Source organism: Pantherophis guttatus, chromosome 12 (genome assembly GCF_059756535.1).
Source record: "Pantherophis guttatus breed Tessera chromosome 12, ASM5975653v1, whole genome shotgun sequence".
Taxonomy (NCBI): Eukaryota; Metazoa; Chordata; class Lepidosauria; order Squamata; family Colubridae; genus Pantherophis; species Pantherophis guttatus.
The window spans coordinates 13,573,553-13,593,004 of record NC_142074.1 but is presented as its reverse complement, the minus strand read 5'-3'; the positions used below and the strand labels follow the sequence as shown (position 1 = coordinate 13,593,004).

Here is a 19,452-nt window from a genome sequence, read left to right as displayed (position 1 = left end):
CTTTGTGGCAGCCCCTGAGATATTGGAACACTGCTATCATGTCTCCTCTAGTCCTTCTTTACATTAAACTAGATATACCCAGTTCCTGCAACCGTTCTTCATATGTTTTAGCCTCCAGTCCTCATCATCTTGGTTACTCTTCTCTGCACTCTTTCTAGAGTCTCCACATCTATTTTACATCGTGGCAACCACAACTGAATGCAATGTTCCAAGTGTGGCCTTACCACGGATTATAAAGTGGTATTAACACTTTACGTGATAGTCACAAATCAACCACATATCCTCAACATACCTTGTTTATGTTCAGGCTTTGTCCGTGGCTTCAATCCAATTGCTCTGGATAATTTGACACACAGAGACATCTCCAATCAAAATCACTCTTAAAGTCCATAACATGCCCCATGCGCAACAATTATTACATGCACAACAATTATGCCCCATAAGAGTTAAGATCACGTGAGGTAGTTGTACCACTCTATAAAGCCTTAATAAGACCACATTAAGGTACTAGAGTACCGCATCCAGTTTTGGTCACCACACTATAAACAAAAATGTTGAGACTCTAGAAAAAGTGCAGAAAAGACCAACCAAGAGGATTAGAGCAGTAGTGGGTTTCAATTTCGGTTACTACCGGTTTGCTCGCGGGTGTGCGCACACACACGCTCATGCGCAATGCTTCTGCGCATGCACAGAGATGTCCGGGTGGGTGGATGGAGCCTCCCGCCACCGCCGCCGCTACCAGTTCGCCTGATGCGGGGCAAACTGGTAGCAACCCACCACTGGATTAGGAGACTGGAGGCTAAAACATATGAAGAACAATTGCAGGAACTGGATATGTCTAGTTTAATGAAAAGAAGGACAAGGGGAGACATAATAGCAGTGTTGCAATATCTCAGGGGCTGCCCCAAAGAAGAGGGAGTCAAACTATTTGCCAAAGCACCTGAGGGTAGGACAAGAAGCAATGGATGGAAACTGATGAAGGAGAGATTCAACCTGGAAATAAGGAGGAACTTCCTGACAGTGAGAGCAATCAACCCATGGAACAGAAGCTGCCTTCAGAAGTTGTGGGAGCTTCATCACTGGAAACTTTCAAGAAGAGACTGGGCTGCCATCTGTCAGAAATGGTATAGGGTCTGCTTGGGCGGGGGGTTGGACTAGATGACCTACAAGGTCCCTTCAAACTCTGTTATTCTAAGTCTTTAAGACTATGGGGTTATATTTAAACTTGTGTTGTCACATCCAATCTTCAGAGTTCCCAGATGCAGGATGAGGACTTCACTGAAATCAATTACTACTAACTGGGACTACCTACTTCAGAAGGAGCAAAGCTACTGTAGAACGGGAGGAAAAGAGGGTTGAAGGCATCAAGCATTGCTTAGAACTTCATTGGTCCAGGAGAGATGCCTTCTTCCCAGTCCAGTCCTGACACAGGTCATCCATTCCAGTGACCAAGGCTCTTCCTTTCCTATACGGGTAGTCCTTGATTTACAACTACAATTGGGACCAGATTTTCCATGGCTAAACAAGGTGGTTATTAAGTACATCACACTCGATTTATGATCCTTTTTTGCCATGGTTGTTAAGTCAATCTATTGCACTTGTTTAGTGACTTATATGGTTGTTAAGACCTCCAAGGTCCCTTCTAGCTTCTGTTCTGTTCTGTTCTGTTCTGTTCTGTTCTGTTCTGCTCTGCTCTGCTCTGCTCTAGTCTAGTCTTTGTTGTTGTTGTTAGTTGCGAAGTCGTGTCCGACCCATCGTGACGCCATGGACAACGTTCCTCCAGGCCTTCCTGTCCTCTCCCATCCTCTGAAGTCCATTTAAGCTCATGCCTACTGCTTCAGTGACTCCATCCAGCCACCTCCTTCTCTGCCATCCCCTTCTTCTTTTGCCCTCAATCGTTCCCAGCATTTAGGCTCTTCTCCAGGGAGTCCTTCCTTCTCATTAGGTGGCCAAAGTAGTTGAGTTTCATCTTCAGGATCTGGCCTTCTGAAGAGCAGTCAGGGTTGATCTCCTCTAGGACTGACTGGTTGGATCTCCTTGCAGTCCAAGGGACTCATAGCAGGAGTCTCCTCCAGCACCGGAATTCAAAGGCCTCCATTCTTTGGCGCTCAGCCTTTCTTATGGTCCCACTTTCACAGCCATACATTGCAACTGGGAAAACCATAGCCTTGACTATAGTATGTGCACTTTTGTTGGCAGGGTGATGTCTCTGCTTTTTACTACGCTGTCTAGTCTAGTCTAGTCTAGTCTCCACTCCACTCCACTCTACTCCACTCCATTCTACTCTACTCTATTTGTGCAGTACAGTCATCCCCAACAGCCAGCGCCTGACTTCAACAGTGAAGGGACACAGGGCGGAAAACATCCTGCAGAAAGCATAGCTCCACAACACACAACACTATGACTTGTGTCAGACTTGGGATGCACCAAGGCAGTTACAACATTTGTATGATAAAGTAATGTTGTAAAGTTACTTTACTGGACTCATTCTTTACGGTCCCCGTTGTTTCAACCGTTTAACTTTCTTCCAATCTGATCGTCAGAACTTTAGAACACAACTTTACAAATTGTGTCTAAATCTGTTCTTTCCCCTCCTTTTCTTTTCCTGCCGCGTCTTTTTGGACTGTGGGACTAAAAGAGTCCAAGGCCATTCAGTCGCTAGTGATTTATAGCAGCTTGCACTGCAACTGTTGGCTGTGGCTTTGTCAACCCTGTCGTTGTTATTGTTATTTTTGGGACTGCGAGAAGGTTGCAAATCTTTAGGGAGGAAATTATTTTGGACACTTGCTTGACAGGTTATCTCTAAGGGAATGTAGCTCCCAACAAGGACATGCATTTTCTACCCCAATCGATAACATGGAATTATCTTTGAAATAAACCAGAAGACTGAAAAGAACAATACCCTACGTTGTTTCAACACGTTCCCATCCTGTGACCATGTAATCAGAAGTGGGTTTCACATATTTTTCCTACAGGTCCACCCCGTGCGCACACACTCTCTTCGTGTGCGTGCTTTCCATGTGTTAGAAGAAATATCCTTCTGGGTTCAACTCCAAGTGGGGAAAAAGACACTGGAAACATGGAGACTGCTTGGAAAGATGGTTTAATGGTGGACAGAATCACATGGTTTGAGTTCCTGAACAGAAAAGGGGTGAGACGCAGTGAGTCCTGGGGTTTTATGCCCTCTCTGGCTTTGAACTTCCTGGGGCTCAGAAAGAGTATCCTGATTGGTTGTCAGACTCCCAGGGGGTGGGGGTCTTAGCTAGCCTTGCTGGCTGATGTAATCTTCCCAGGTGCCATGTGGTGAGTTTCTGTTGCTAGATGGGTCCTATTGTGTTAGTTTCTGTTGCTAGATGGGTCCTATTGTGTTGCAGATGATGGTCCATTGACAAAGATTGAGTTTCTGCCTCTGGCCCATTGACAAAAGGGTGGGGGCAGGAAGATGGGAGCTGCTTCGTCTTTAAAACATGCTTCTCCATTTCTCATCCAGGGAAACATAATATTCTGCCTTTTTAATATTTCCCAAAATATTTCATTCCTCTAGGAAAGGGGTGGGTGCTAACTTCCTACACACGCATGCACTTTGCTCGCACACGCATCTTCCATATATGCGCCCAGCCTCGAAAACATGGCTAAATAGGATGGCATAGCGCCAGCTGCTACCGGTCAATATAAAATCTTTTTCTCCTGTACGGTTAAAGAACCAAGCTATGTTTTTAATACAAGGGATTGTGTTTCGACAGTCATATTAACACGAACATGTGATTTACATAAAAGTTTGAATGAATCATCCCACGTTACCCTTTGCTGAGTCTGAGGGAGGAAGAAAGGTTTTTGATCAAGTAAAAAGTGAAAAGATTGCGAGGGAAATTCCTCATTTCTCTTCCGTCTCTGTCTGAGGAATGACTCAAAAAAACAAAACAAAACAAAAAAAACCCTGTTAATTCCAGACCCAGATGTTTCCCTATTAGGGACCAAATGAGGCAAAACAACATCTGTTGAAATTTGCAATTGTGTCGACTGCATTTACAAAATAAACAGCGTTTAAGAGCTCTAAGCCAGGAATCAGGAGGATGGAGGAAGTGGGTTTCTAACCAGCAGATAGAATTTCTGGATAGTGGTGGCCTTGGTAATACCAGCCAGAGGTGGTATTTGCTGGTTCTCCGAACTACTCAAAATTTCTGCTACCAGTTCTCGAAACTGCTCAAAGTTTCCGCTACCGGTTCTCTAGAACCTGTCAGAACCTGCTGGATTTCATCCCTGATTACTATTTAAATGCAACTGTTATACTTTCTACCAAAGTCTTTCCTTGGCATTTTTCTCTTGGTATACCTCTTGGTCGATGTTTATGGAGATTCTCAATAATTCCAGTCATGGTTGTCCCAAAGGTGTTTTTTCCCAACTGGACTTCGAAAACGCTTTGCTTTTCTCATCCAAGAAGCTAATGACCAGGTGACCGCTAAGAATATAAGTGTTTCCGTTCCCCGCCATTCAGAACTGAAGAAGCTTCTTATATGAGAAGCAAAACGTTTTCAAGCGGGGGAAAAAACCCCAAGAAAGTCCAGCTGCCTCTTGAAAAAGCACCTTTGCATATACCTCTTAATCCTTTTTCCATTATGCAGCTCATCCAGTTCATTGGTGTCTGCTTCTTTTGACAATCGTGATTTGAGTCTTCTTTAAAATCATCCTCTCCCCAGTGTTGCATAAGCTAAAATCTCCATGAGCAACACTTTTTCCCTTTGGGTTGGTTGGTTGATTCCATTTATTTGATTTTGATGCCACTCAAGTAGAACCAACTCTGTTGGGTCTCTTTTGTACATTTCCATTCACTAAAATAAAGCTAGTTATTGTTACTAGATTAGGCATTTTATAATAAAAAGGTTTTAACCTGACAGTCTATTGATTGTATAGTGGCATTAATATGCTGCTACATAAGTGGTGAAATCCAATTTTTTTTACTTCTGTGGGCGTGGCTTGGTGGGTGTGGCTTGGTGGGCATGGCAGGGGACGTATACTGCAAAATCTCCATTCCCACCCTACTCCTGGGGGAAGGATATTGCAAAATCCCCATTCCCACCCCATTCTGGGGCCAGCCAGAGGTGGTATTTGCTGGTTCTCCGAACTGCTCAAAATTTCCGCTACCGATTCTTAAGAACCTGTCAGAACCTGCTGGATTTCACCCCTGTGCTACATGTTTCTTTAATTAATGCTGTTCTACACACCAATGTACTCTAATACTTGTCCTAATCGATGGTTGCACTCAGGAATGTGTCTAATGACCTTTCAAAGCTGTCTGAGGGTGAAGTTATCACATCATCTTGGCTTTGCTAAATTCCATCTTTTTAATTGCTCATTATGAGCCAGCCAAGCTTTTTTTGTTATTGGTCCAGAATCTCCCAACATTCAGTTTGATGCCTGATCTTGTATTATGAGAAATAGAAGGGGGGGGGGAAACCCCTTTTATATATCTGATCAAGTTTCCTTCCTGAAATTTCTTGGGTTTGTTTCCCCCCCTCCCCCCCACAAATTAAAAAGTCTGTAACACTTTACACCTAGTTGATAGGGGATTGGATCCCAATCCCTTGAAAGTTGAATTGCATTTTTCCCTCAGGTTAAAAAAATAACTCTATTATTATGGATAACTTAACAAAAGAGCTTAAATGAGCTCTGGTGGCTCAGCAGACTAATTAACATCAACTAACATCTGATGCCTGCAATTACTGCGAGTTCAATTCTCCCCAGGCTCAAGGTTGACTCAGCCTTCCATCCTTTCTTTTTTTTTTTTTTATTGAAAAAGTTTTTCAAATACAAATTTTTCCCCCTTCCCCCCCCTCCTCCCTAACCCCCCTCACCCCCCTTCTCCTTTGACTTCTTCATAATAAAACCCAAATTCATAACAGATTATATCATACTTTGCTATCCACTTACTCCATCTCCATATACTGACCCTTTCTTTCTAATAAAATTATCATACCCCCCTTATACTATGCTATAATATGCATTTCAAAGTGACATTCTATTATAACAATATCTAGTAACTCCTGATTTAACATAATGATATTATTATATCTCCCAATTTAACAATTTCCGCTCGTAATCTACCCTTTTACTACCCCCCATGCAATATAACATTTCAAAGCATACTTCCACTCTAATACTATTCAATAAATCCCAATTTAAGACTTATTCAGTTCAACTACCCATTTCCTTCCCCCCCTTCATTACATACATTCACATCTAAACATAATATCCCTTTTCTTTAAACTAAACATTCCGTAACCTATCCTGTCTCCACCCACTTTCCTACAAAATTACCATAATTATTCTTAATATCTTTATTCTTCTGCCCACTCCCCTAGAAGAATATTCCCTTATGTAAATAAAATCCTAAAAGAAAAAAAAAACTTTTTGCTTATAATCCATATAACATCTTCTGTAATATCCTTCAACTGGATGATAAATTCCATCACCCATGTTAGGGTAACATCGCATCCTTATTCCAACAGTATTTTCAGAATCTTCAATTACCATCTGCCCCCATCAGTAACGAATATCTTCATATTGGAAGAAAGAAACAAAAAGAGCCCCCAACAACCACCCGAGTGACTTTATAATTATATTCCGTATAATGTTTATGGAGGTGTCTTTTATCCAGATTATTAATTCCAACCATCGTAATAGGGTAACAACCAGATCTTCTGCGTGCCCCAATCCAGTAAATCTCTTGCCATGTAACTCGACATACACGTAATATATTTATCCAGAAATCCAAAAATCAAACAAGATGTTTCCAACCATTCAATTTAGGGCCTTTTTCACATCCCAAAATAATTCAGCACTGCAGAGATCTGCCCTATCCTCAGGAAAAATAAACCAATACTTTGCCAATTATCTTTTCATATATTCAGTCCTCTCATAAGTAACTGGCATTACTGTTGTTTAGCCTTCCATCCTTTCTAAGGTAGGTAAATTGAGGACCCAGTTTGTGGGGGCAATAAGCTGACTTTGTATAAATATACAAAAGAATGAAGGCTATTGCTTAGTGCACTGTAAGCCGCCCTGAGTCTCCGGAGAAGGGCGGCATATAAATCAAATTAAAAAAAAGAAAAAAAAGAGGATACGGAATATTATATAATCTGGCACAAATGACTGAAGACTCTTTTATTTCATCAAGCTGGCCTCGCCTAAATCTTCTCCCTTTTAAGTGCAAATTTTAAATTTTAATGTGTTTTAAAATATGGGTATTTTAAATTATGGGTATTAATTCAGCCAAATTTATTTAATTCATTTTATTCGATTTTAAATTTTTATATGTATGTGTTTTATTTCGTGGCTGTTCACCGCCCTGACTCCTCCGGGAGTAGGGCGGTATAGAAATTCAATAAAACTAAAACTAAACTAAATGGTATAAGTGGCTGGAGAATAGGAATAATGGAAAAGAAAAATAGGGATGAAATGTAAAAAAGGAAATAATGAATATGTGAATGTATAGAAAATATAAAGTTAATAGGGATCTTAATAAATACACTGTAATTAAAAGAGAGGGGACAAGAAGAAACTGGAATTTTCTTTTTCTGCACCTCAAATTGCTTTTCCCTTGGCCTCCTTTTTTCTTAATTTTTCATTTCCATTTCCCTGTACAGGGAGTCCTTGCCTTACAACAGTTCATTTAGTGGCCGTTTGAAGTTACAACAGCCCTGAAAAAAGGCACTTATGACCACTTATGACTGTTGCAACATCCCTGTTTTCACGGAATCAAAATTAAGACGCTGGAGAACTGACTCACATTTATGACCGCTGCAGCAAGGGTGAAATGCTCCCGGGTTTGGACCGGATCGCCTGATCCGGTAACGATAGCGGCGGATGGTTCGGAGAACCGGTAGCAAAAATCACTGCCCCCCCTCCCCCCACATGCCTAGTTGAGCTGCGCAATCATCAGAGGCTTTTTTAAAACTTTTGAAAGCATTTTTTCTTCCGCCGAAAAAATGCTTTTAAAAGTAAAAAAAAAATTGCCTCTGATGATCGCGCGGCTCAACTGGGATTGTCAGAGGCTTTTAAAAGCATTTTTTTTTACAATCTCTTCGGCCGAAGACATTGTAAAAAAAAAATGCTTTTAAAAGCCTCTGATGATCAGGCAACTCAGCTGGGATCCTCAGAACCTTTTAAAAGCATTTTTTTCTACAACTTGTAGAGTTTGTAGAAAAAATGCTTTTAAAAGTTAAAAAAAAAAAAGTTGGCCCCGCCCACCCAGTTATGTTACACCCCCCCACCAAGCCACGCCCACAGAACCAGTAGTAACAAATTTTACATTTCACCACTGCGTTGCGGTATCCTGGGATTACGTCATCCCTTTTGAGACCTTCTGACAAGCAAAGTCAATGGGGAAGCCAGATTCACTTAACGACCATGCTAAATATTTAATTGAACAACTGCAGTGATTCACTTAACCGCTGTGGCAAGAAAGGTCGTAAAATGGGTCAAAATTCACTTTAACGTCTCACTTTGCAACAAAAATTTGGGGTTCGGTTATGGTCATAAGTCAAGGACTACCTGCATTTTATCTTTTGTTGAAAACTGAAAAGAGAAGTCTAAGCATGGCTCCCAAGACAGCCAACTACTACATTTAAGTGACTAAAGATATATGTAATAATCTAAAACTTTAATGATGAGTAAAGGTAAGGGGACAAGGTGGCTCAGTGGCTAAGACGCTGAGCTTGTTGATTGAAAGGTCGGCAGTTCAGCAGTTCAAATCCCTAGTGCCGCGTAATGGGGTGAGCTCCCGTTCCTTGTCCCAGCTTCTGCCAACCTAGCAGTTCGAAAGCACATAAAAAATGCAAGGAGAAAAATAGGGACCACCTTTGGTGGGAAGGTAATAGCGTTCCAGGTGCCTTTGGTATTAAGTCATGCTGGCCACATGATCCCGGAGACGTCTTCGGACAGCGCTGGCTCTTCAGCTTTCAAACGGAAATGAGCACCGCCCCCTAGAGTCGGGAACGACCACCACATATGTGCGAGAGGAACCTTTACCTTTAAAGGTAAACACTTCCATTAAAGAAGGAATTGTCTATGCGAGGGGTCTCCAACCTTGGGAACTTTGTGACTTGTGGACTTCAACTCTCAGAATCCCATGCTGGCTGAGGAACTGCACGACACTGAGGATTGTTGCATTTTCATTTGATATTGTTGTGACCCAGGCCCAAGTAGTTAGTATTAAATACAAACAGTTCGAAAACAAGCAGACTTTATTAGAACAGCTGAGAATTAACTCAATCTCAGTGTAATCCAAACTAAATGAAAGCAAATTCTTCAAAACACCATTCCTCAGTTTATCACCGACCTTGGTATAATTAGGCAAACTGCCAAAGACTTTTCTTGGCAAAAGTTCAGAAGCAGAAGACTCTGACAAGAAATGAATACACTGAAACAAGAAGCAAATCTCTCAACGTTGTTTTCCAGCGAAGAGCCCAAGAGCCGTTGCTGGTCTATTAAGCCTTATGGGAGGGGCCAATCATCTCTTGGCCTTACTCCCAAGTTGTCCTCTTTGCTTGAGCTGCTCTGGCCTTCTGGCAGCTCTTCTCATATGTGCACTAGGAACAGGCTCCTCCTGTTCCTCTGCCTCTCTGCTGTCAGCCTCTGGGGGCTTCGGAGTCCGCACATCACTCCCCGATGGCCCTGGCCCCTTCTCTGCCTCTGACGCAGAGCCCTCATCCGGGCCTTCCCCAGCCTCGAGGATTGTCCCATGTTCTTCCTCAGCCTCATCGCTGTCCGACTCCGCTGCCAGCTCCGCAGGCTGCGGGTGGACCACAACAGATATTATGGATCCCCTCCTGAGCATTGAGGTCAGTGAAATGATCTCCGAGATCCATTCTTGATCTGTGATTCACTAAGGTTGTCTTTAGAAGAGTTGGTGCAGTTCATTCACCCTCATTGACCCAGATGATCTGTTTTGTGATGATCAGTCATGACATCTACAATTTGCTCATTGCCTCTCCCTGCATACTTAATTCTGAAAACAGACATTGAATCATAAGAGCCATGTTATTTTACTATAAAGGTAGCTGATCAGATTTGATACCATTAAAAAGTACCGTTTGTTCATCTATCAAAGAAAAGGAGCACGGAACAAACCGACCTACACAGACGGAACCCAACATTTTTGCCTGCTGTTCGTTTTACAAAATGATGAAAGCCCCATAAACACCAGAACATTTGAAAATGATTTTATCTAGCCCCGGTCCTCATATTTCAGAAGGGAGTAACTCAAATATGAAATATCAACTTAACCTTGGCAGCTAGACAGAACTTCTACATTTCAAAATAGAAGATATCTAATTCGATATATCAGAGGCAAAAAGGAAGCTCAGAAGGCTTGTGGGCTTCCAGAGCTCATCTGCAAATGGGACTCCTAACCTGCTCCAAAAAGAGTTTTATTTTAAGATACAGATTAACAGAGTTGGAAGAGACCTTGAAGGTCATCTAGTCCAACCCCCTGCCCAAGCAGACCCTACACCATTTCTGACAGATGGCAGTCCAGTCTCTTCTTGAAAGCTTCCAGTGATGAAGCTCCCACAACTTCCGAAGGCAGCTTCTGTTCCATAGGTTGGTTGCTCTCACTGTCAGAAAATGTCTCCTTATTTCTAGGTTGAATCTCTCCTTGATCAGTTTCCATCCATTATTCCTTATCTGGCCTTCAGGTGCTTTGGAAAATAGCTTGACCCCCTCCTCTCTGGGGCAGCCCCTCAAATATTGGAACACGGCTATCCTGTCTCCCCTGGTCCTTCTCTTCACTAGACTAGCCATGCCCAGTTCCTGCAACCGTTCATCGTCTGTTTTCGCCTCCAGTCCCCTAATCATCTTGGTTGCTCTTCTCTGCACCCTTTCTAGAGTCTCAACATCTTTTATATAGTGTGGTGACCAAAACTGGATGCAGTGTTCTAGGTGTGGTCTTACTAAGGCTTTATAGAGTGGCATTAGTATCTCCCTTGATCTTGACTGTATTCCTCTGTTAATGCAATTTAGGATTGCATTGGCAAGATACTTCTAAAGAGTTGGAAACCTGCAGTGAACAAGAGGTTAAACTTTCCTCGGCTGCTTTTCCTTTTCCCCTCTCTCATCCTGTTACTCCCCACCCTGCTGTTCACTCATAACTTCCAGCACACTGATAGCGTGTGCGCTGTGACCATGTTTCTTTCTCCAGTGGCATGTCAGAAAACCCACTGGTGTTTCACAGCAACCTGAGGATGGAGTTTGCTGAATAGGTCAGGCTGTTTCGTCTCCTTCTTCTCCTGGATTTCCCTCTGAATCGGAGACCGTTGGCAGATGTTGGTGGACCATGTGGAGATTGCTGTCACTCGGACTTATTGGGTTGTGCTGCATCTTTCAGGAAAGCATTGGCATCACCAGACGATATTTCATTGGAGCAGTGGAGAAGGAATGGAACTATAGGCCCGACAGACAGAATGGGTAATAATACAGCAACAATATATTATCTACTAAAGGTTTGGGAATGTAGTTTCAGTACAGAAAAGAGATGGGAGGTTCTCCAGAACTTGGGAACATCAACTCTCGTTGATGTTCCCAAGTTCTGGAGAACCTCCCATCTCTACTAACCGACTCTACCTGTGTCAAAAGATTTTGGTTCCAATTGTCTTGAAAATCATATGGAGAGGTTATGGTTGTTTTTATGATATGGTATTACCAATTATTTTATAGTTTTGTGCATTTCTATCCTCAATTTGTACCACTTGGCTCCTCCTTTCTGCTACTAATCTCCTTAGCCCTGCTTGACTCCTCTCTGCTGGATGTGCCAAGAGTGAAGGGAAAGGAAACATTTATTTAATGAAGTGTTGGCAGCCTGGTTGGCATTGCGTTCAGCAAGTCATCATCTTGAAGCCTTTCTAGATACCGGCTACAACTGATGAAGACCCACTTGGTCAAGTAGAGTGGAAAGGGATGAAAGGAGCAGGGTGATTTATGGAAGAAGGTCTCCTTCGTGTGGGTGTTATTCAGTTTTACCTTTAGGAAAAGCAACGTAGTACAATGATAGGTGGACTTTTTGGATGTAGGAGGACCTGGGTTCTATCCCTGACATTTCCAATTAAAATAGCTCAGCAGGTGATGGGGGAAATGTCAACTGGAGACACCAGGAAGCTGCTAATACCATTAGTTTATATGATGCCCTCAAGATGTTCCTATGGGAGTAATAGTCCTATAAACCCAATAAATACCTGGATGAAAAAGAAGAAAACATGCTGATCTAGATGCTTCTTTTGTGGGACTTTCTTGAGGTCCCATCTCATAACGTTGTGGTCAAGAGAGAAAAACAGAATAAGGTTAGATCTGGGTTTTTTTCAAACTCAATTCAGAATAGAGCTGGAAGGAACCTTGGAAGTAGATGCAGATACAGATTAACAGAATTGGAAGGGACTTTGGAGATCTTCTAGTCCAGGGCCCTGCTCAAGCAAGAGGTCCCCCCTATACCATTTCAGACAAGTGACTGTCCGGTCTCTTCTTAAAAACCTTCAGTAATGGAGCACCCACAACTTCTGAAGGCAAGTTGTTCCACTGGTTAATTGTCCTCACTGTTAGGAAGTTTCTCCTCAGTTCCAGGTTGCTTCTCTCCTTGATTAGTTTCCATCTGTTGCTTTTTGTCCTGCCCTCTAATTTAATTCAAGTTAATTAGCTCCTCCTTTTATCTTTACAGTAACATTGTGAGGTGGTTTGCATGAATTGTTCAAAAATCATCCAATAAAGTTTGCAGTGGAAGAAGGATTTAAACCTAGATATCAACAGATATCTATAGCCCAGGGTTGAACTGTGGAATCCTTCATGAGTTTAGTTGTTTGCTTGCAGATGTTTCATTGGCCAATGAGGTAAGAGTTTCAGGGCACCAAAGACTCCACAAATTGAAATCCCCATCTTGTTCCAGCTTTGGTTCTTGTACTATGCTCCCTTCAGCTCCTCAATTTCCATTCTCTGCGAGAATAAAGCACAGGCCATTGCTTCTAAGGTGTCTCATCTTCTTCCATTTTCATAGCAGTTTTTTGGGAGGGGGGAAGTACTGTATGATTAAAAGTAATTAATTAATACCCCAAGAATCGCCATCCTAAAAATATCAACGAGTTTCCTCATTTTGCTAGACTGTGCATATTTTTATTTATTTATTTATTTATTTTTTATTTATATGCCGCCCTTCTCCAGAGACTCAGGGCGGCTTACAATGTGTTAAGCAATAGCCTTCATACTTTTGTATATTTATACAAAGTCAGTTTATTGCCCCCATAATCTGGATCCTCATTTTACCTACCTTAGAAAGGATGGAAGGCTGAGTCAACCTTGAGCCTGGGGAGATTTGAACTTGCAGTAATTGCAGGTAGCTGATTTTAATAACAGTGCTTTACTCTGCTGCACCACCAGGGCTCATGTATACAGTGTATATTTTTGTATACAGTAATGTATTACATGCACACAGAGTCTTAGGATCCAAACATGAAGAACAGGAAAAAAAATTTTTTTAAAGAAGATACCAGAAATAAAAATGCTGAAATTCAGTTGATGACAGATATGTAAGGAAATAAAGCTTTACATCCATTATCTACAAGTTATGAGGTTTTCTGGAGCCAATCATAAATAGCGTTAGAATGAATAGCCTTTTGAAAAGTGTATTAGAAGTCAAGAGGGACACGATGGTTCAGCGGCTAAGACGCTGAGCTTGCCTATTGAAAGGTCGGCAGTTCAACAGTTCGAATCCCTAGTAACAGGGTGAGCTCCCATTCCTTGTCCCAGCTTCTGCCAACCAAGCAGTTCAAAAGCACGTAAAAAATGCAAGTAGAAAAATAGGGACCATCTTTGGTGGGAAGGTAACAGAGTTCCATGCGCCATTGGCATTGAGTCATGCCGGCCACATGACTACGGAGTCGTCTTTGGACAGTGCTGGCTCTTTGGCTTTGAAATGGAGATGAGCACTGCCCCCTAGAGTCAGGAACGACTAGCACATATGTGCGAAGGGAACCTTTACCTTTACCTTTTATCTTACTGTAAGTCAGTGGCCCCAACTGAGCACAAGAATTACTCTGAGTTAAGAACACTTAAAAAAGGTTGACCAGTAAATCAAATATTCTCTGTTTCCCTCAAATCACCTCAGGAACATCTGCAGGAGGGCAAAGAACATCATATGGAGCTATTTAGACTCATCAGGATCCAACTCTGAAGTTCTTGTCCAGAATGGTATAGGTCAGGGGTATCAAACTGACTTGCAGTTAGAGGTGGTATTTACTGATTCTCCGAACTACTCAAATTTTCCGTTCTCCAGAACTGGTCAGAACCTGCTGAATACCACCTCTGCCATAGGGTCATGTCTGCTTACAGATGCAAAGAAGTCTATGGAGATTCTCGGTCATCCAGGTCATGGTTGTTCCAAAGGTGCTTTTTTAAAAAAGCAACTGGACTTTCTGGTTTTTCTTTGAAGACGTTTTGCTTCTCATCCAAGAAGCTCTCAGAAGCTCTCATCCAAGAAGGTCTTGGATGAAGAAGCTTCTTGTTCTGCCTTAGCAGAAGCAAGAAACAGACTCCTTGACACAAAAACCCCCTCTTGATTTACCTCTGGTGAATTAATGGCATTCACCCACCGAAAAGTCCAAGCAAGAGCCCTGCAAGGAGTTAAATGCAGCAACGGACCTTATCAGTTCCTTGCGATAATTGCAAGGCCATGAGCTCCCAGCTGCAAATTAAGTTCTGGCAAGCAGTCTCTGTGGCACGAAACACAATGAGCAAAATCTTCAGAAATATGAACGGTTGTCTCCTACGACAACCAACTCCCCTTTTCTTCCTCCTCACTCATCTCAGCCTCCAAAGGCAGCTGCCTCTCCGGTGGCTGGGAAATGTCGGACAGCCCCAGCTCTATGTCTGCATCCGACACAGAGCATCCATCAGAGCCTTCCCCAGACTCCAGCACTGGCCCAAGTTCCTCCTCAACCTCCTCATTGTCCGAGTCTGCCGCCAGCTCTGCTGGCAGCTGGTGGGCCACAACACTTCTTGGATGAGAAATGAAACATCCTCAAAGAAAAACCAGAAAGTTCAGTTGCTTTTTGAAAAAGCATCTTTGGGACGAAATGCAAAGAAGATAGCTAAAAAAGTGGAGAGATTAGACAAAGCGAAGTACAGAATTAAGAGATAATAGTTCCTTGAGAGGCGGGATGTGAAATCAACCTATCAAAGGGATAATACTTTTGGACCAAGTGAAATACTACTAAAACATTGAAGAAGTTTCATGTGTTATATTGAATTATAACAACACCCAAGCATTTTGCACGGAGGTGGTATTCAGCCGGTTCAGGCCGGTTTGGCCGAATTGGTAGCAGCGACTGTGGGTGCCTTCACCCATTTGCCCGGATGTAATACCATCCTATTTAGCCATGTTTTCAAGGCCGGGCGCATGCACGAAAGGCGTGAGTGCGTGAGTGAAGCAAGCGTGCATGTGCGTGGCGAACCAGTGGCAAGAAATATGTGAAACCCACTGCTGATTTTGCAGCATGGTAGAAAAGACATAGCATGACACAGTTTCAGAAAAACAGAAACAGACACCCTTTAAGAATGGAAGTAATTTGATGGCATCACTACAACCGATGCTCCCTCTTTCCCCAAAAAACATTGCGCAACTGTTCCTCACCCGACTGCCCCCGAACTGCCAAGGTCTTCCTCCCACGGGGCTCACTTATTCTTCTCCCCAAAGGTCACTGTTCCATTTCCTAGCCAGCAAAGACCAAATTGTGATCGGGAGCTGGAACACAATGGCATGGAGTGTTATTTCTGGCCTCCATACGGAATTTTGCAGATCGACGACAACAAATCGTGCCAAATGCTCCAATCACTCAAAATGTCCTCTTTTTTGGGGGGGGGCAGGTTGGCTTTACTGAGATGACTACAACCCATGTTTTCCCGAAAATAAGACCCTGTCTTATATTTTTTTGAAATAAACACTCGGCCTTATTTTCGGGGAGGTCTTATTATTTTGGGGCTCGTGGAACAAGATAGGGCTCCTCTTGCCTTCTTACCTGATTTCCAGCTCTGTCTCCCTAACTCTAACCAGAGGAAATGGCAGAGACTGGCTGTGCATGCGAATAAATATTTTTGGGGAGGGTTTATTTTAAAGAGCCTTGGTAGTACAGGGGCTTAAGGCACCCTGTTATTAAGCTGGTTATTAAGACCAGCTGCCTGCAATTACTGCAGGGTTCGAATCTCGCCAAGGCTCAAGGTTGACTCAGCCTTCCATCCTTTCTAAGGTAGGTAAATTGAGGACCCAGATTGTGGGGGCAATAAGCTGACTTTGTATAAATATACAAAAGGATGAAGGCTATTGCTTAGCGCATTGTAAGCCACCCTGAGTCTCCGGAGAAGGGCGGCATATAAATCAAAATTAAAAAGAAAAAGAAAAGATGGGGTATTTTAGCGCATGCAGTCAAAAGCCCGATTGGGCTTATTATCAGGGGAGGTGTTATTTTAGGGGAAACAGGGTATTTTGACTTTGGAAAATCTCAGCGGGAGCTTTGAAATCTGTCCTTCTTTATTCACCTCCTCCTTGTACTTTTGACTCTGAGCTCCCTTAATTGTGCTTTTGTGATGCTGTTTAAATTAAAACATGGTCTGTTTCTAAATTCTAAAATAAGGAAAAAACTTTTGTTTTATGCAGAACTGCATTTTTTTGGGTGGAGGGGAAGGTGGGCAGGAGAGTTCACTTCTAAGATATAGAATAGAATAACAGAGTTGGAAGGGACCTTGGAGGTCTTCTAGTCCAATCCCCTGCTTAAGCAGGAAACCCTACACCACTTCAGACAAATGGTTATCCAACCTCTTCTTAAAAACTTCCAGTGTTGGAGCATTCACAACTTCTGAAGGCAAGGAGTTCCACTGATTAATTGTTCTAACGATCAGGAAACTTCTCCTTAGTTCTAAGTTGCTTCTCTCCTTGATTAGTTTCCACCCATTGCTTCTTGTCCTGCCCTCAGGTGCTTTGGAGAATAGCTTGACTCCCTCTTCTTTGGGGCAGCCCCTGAGATATTGTAACACTGCTATCACGTCTCCCCTGGTCCTTCTTTTCATTAAACTAGACATACCCAGTTCCAGCAACCATTCTTCATATGTTTTAGCCTCCAGTCCCCTAATCATCTTTGTTGCTCTTCTCTGCACTCTTTCTAGACTCTCAATAACTTTTTTACATCGTGGCGACCAAAACTGGATGCAGTATTCCAAATGTGGCCTTACCAAGGCATTATAAAGTGGTATTAACACTTCCCGTGATCTTGATACCTGGACTGATTTTTTTTTACCCCCTCTCAGTTCAATTGTCTCGAATTCTCGGAGACTACCTGGAAAAATCCAAAAATCCCTGCGTTTTTTTCTTAGCAAAGCTTTGTCCTTTTTCTTAGCAAAGTGATTTGTCCTTGCCTCCTCCTTTCTAAGGACTCAGAGAAAGTGACTGGCCCAAGGACACCCAGCCGGCTTTGTGCCAAAGGCAGAACTAGAACTCAAAGTCTCCTGGTTTCTAACCTGATGCCTAAACTACGACACCAAACTGGTTCTCCCCTGTACTGATTTACAACTCTTGAAATAAAACTCAAAAGCCACAGCTCCCCTTTATTTGTTTTGCAGTTGCTCCTAACGCCCGGATTTCCTTGGCTGGTCTGAGTCATCCTAGAGAGAAACTCTTGGAAACTTGCCTGCTGGCCAAGACTTTTTCTTTAGCAGGCTTGGACGTCTGACCTCTGATACCTAGTGGCCCTCAAATGTTTCCAATTGTACTAGTAACAAGGTAGACGTCGTGCTGGGTTCTGTTATCTGCTTCCCTCCTTCTACGTGCTCCCCCGCGTAAAATAAATGTTGGGAAGCAGAGCACGATGAAATCCTACGTCAACTTTGGAGAAATGTTAGAAAATATATATTTAAAAATATCAATAAAAGAGAAGGTTTGTAGCCGAGGGTTGAATTGTGGGGTCCTTGGTGATCTCTGAGCTTGGTTATTTTCTTGCAGTTGTTTCATGACCCATCTAAGTAACATCATCAGTGCTAAAAGGCAGTGTCGTTTGTGGAGAGGAGGAGGAGGAGGAGGAGGAGGAGGAGGAGGAGGAGGGGAGGAGGAGGAGGAGGAGGAGGAGGAGGAGGAGGAGGAGGAGGAGGAGGAGGAGGAGGAGGAGGACTATAGGGTCCTGGGTGCTCTCTGAGCTTGGTTGTTTTCTTGCAAACATTTCATTACCCAAACTTGGTAACATCATCAGTGCTAGTAAGGAATGGGGTTTACTCTCGGTTTATATTATAGTGGCTTGCCCTGTCAGTGTTGCTGGGAGTGGTCTTAGAGGTTTGGTTGGGCTGTTTACTGTTGGCTTGTTTGGCTAGCTACAGAGGTGGCATTTGATGGTTCTCCGAACTACTCAGAATTTCCGCTACCAGTTCTCCAGAACCTGTCAGAACCTGCTGGATTTCACCCCTGATGCAGATCAACACTGCAGGATTTGAAACGCAGAGCCCAGTCTTTTTGATCTCAATTTTCTTTCTTTGATTAACTCTTTTTTTAATTCCTTAGGTTGTCTTCCTCCACCCCAGGCCCTCAATATAAGAAGGCAATTTATTTGGAATACACGGATTCTACATTCAGAGAAGCAAAACCCAAACCTGTTTGGATGGGTGAGCTAATGAATCTTTTTTTGCTTACAAGATTCTCAGCTGAATTTGGGGATCTTACTGGAGTTATTCCTGCCCTGAAAAACGTCTTAGATTGATTGATTGCTGTAATACAGAGTCCATGCAACTCTCTTAGAAGACTATTTGGGAACCAGAATTGGTGCAAAATATATTATCTTATTTACTAACTTGGAAGAGGTGGGGAGAACATTTTAACAGATTAACAGAGTTGGAAGGGACCTTATAGGTCATCTAGTCCAACCCCCTGCCTAAACAGGAGACCCTACACCATTTCTGACAAATGGCAGTCCAATCTTTTCTTCAAAGCCTCCAGTGATGAAGCTCCCACAACTTCCGAATCAACTTCTGTTCCATTGATTGATTGCTCTCACTGTCATAAAATGTCTCCTTATTTCCAGGTTGAATCTCTCCTTGTCATGATAAATGCCTAACTACTACATCTCCCTGACCACCCGGTCCTTCAAGGGTTAACTAACCACGTATCCCATAATCCCTGTAACCACTCCTTACCTCTTGGCCCCTCCTCCTGGGTACAAAAGGTCCAACCACATGTTCCACAATTGATTCCAGATGTATACCTGAAAGAGAAAGGTACAAGGTCAGTGACCTCCAGTACCAACAGATCAACAATAAAACTACTGAAAAGAATTGGGCTATGTCTTTGAGTTATTGGGCTAGATCCAGTTTCTGACACTCCTTGATCAGTTTCCATCCATTATTCCTTGTCTGGCCCTCAGGTGCTTTGGAAAATAGCTTGAC

At 42.7% G+C, this 19,452-nt stretch overlaps 1 protein-coding gene across 1 annotated transcript in view; it reads left to right on the top strand.

Annotated features, from left to right (window-relative positions):
- The first annotated feature begins 11,127 nt into the window (after window positions 1–11,127).
- Window positions 11,128–19,452, top strand: part of F8 (coagulation factor VIII) — a 55,083-nt gene continuing 46,758 nt past the window's right edge. Inside the window, exons 1-2 of the mRNA XM_034424050.3 lie at window positions 11,128–11,463; window positions 18,575–18,675. Of these exons, the coding sequence (XP_034279941.2) occupies window positions 11,333–11,463; window positions 18,575–18,675 (232 nt within the window). The 5' untranslated portion in view covers window positions 11,128–11,332. The remainder of the gene's footprint in view (window positions 11,464–18,574; window positions 18,676–19,452) is intronic.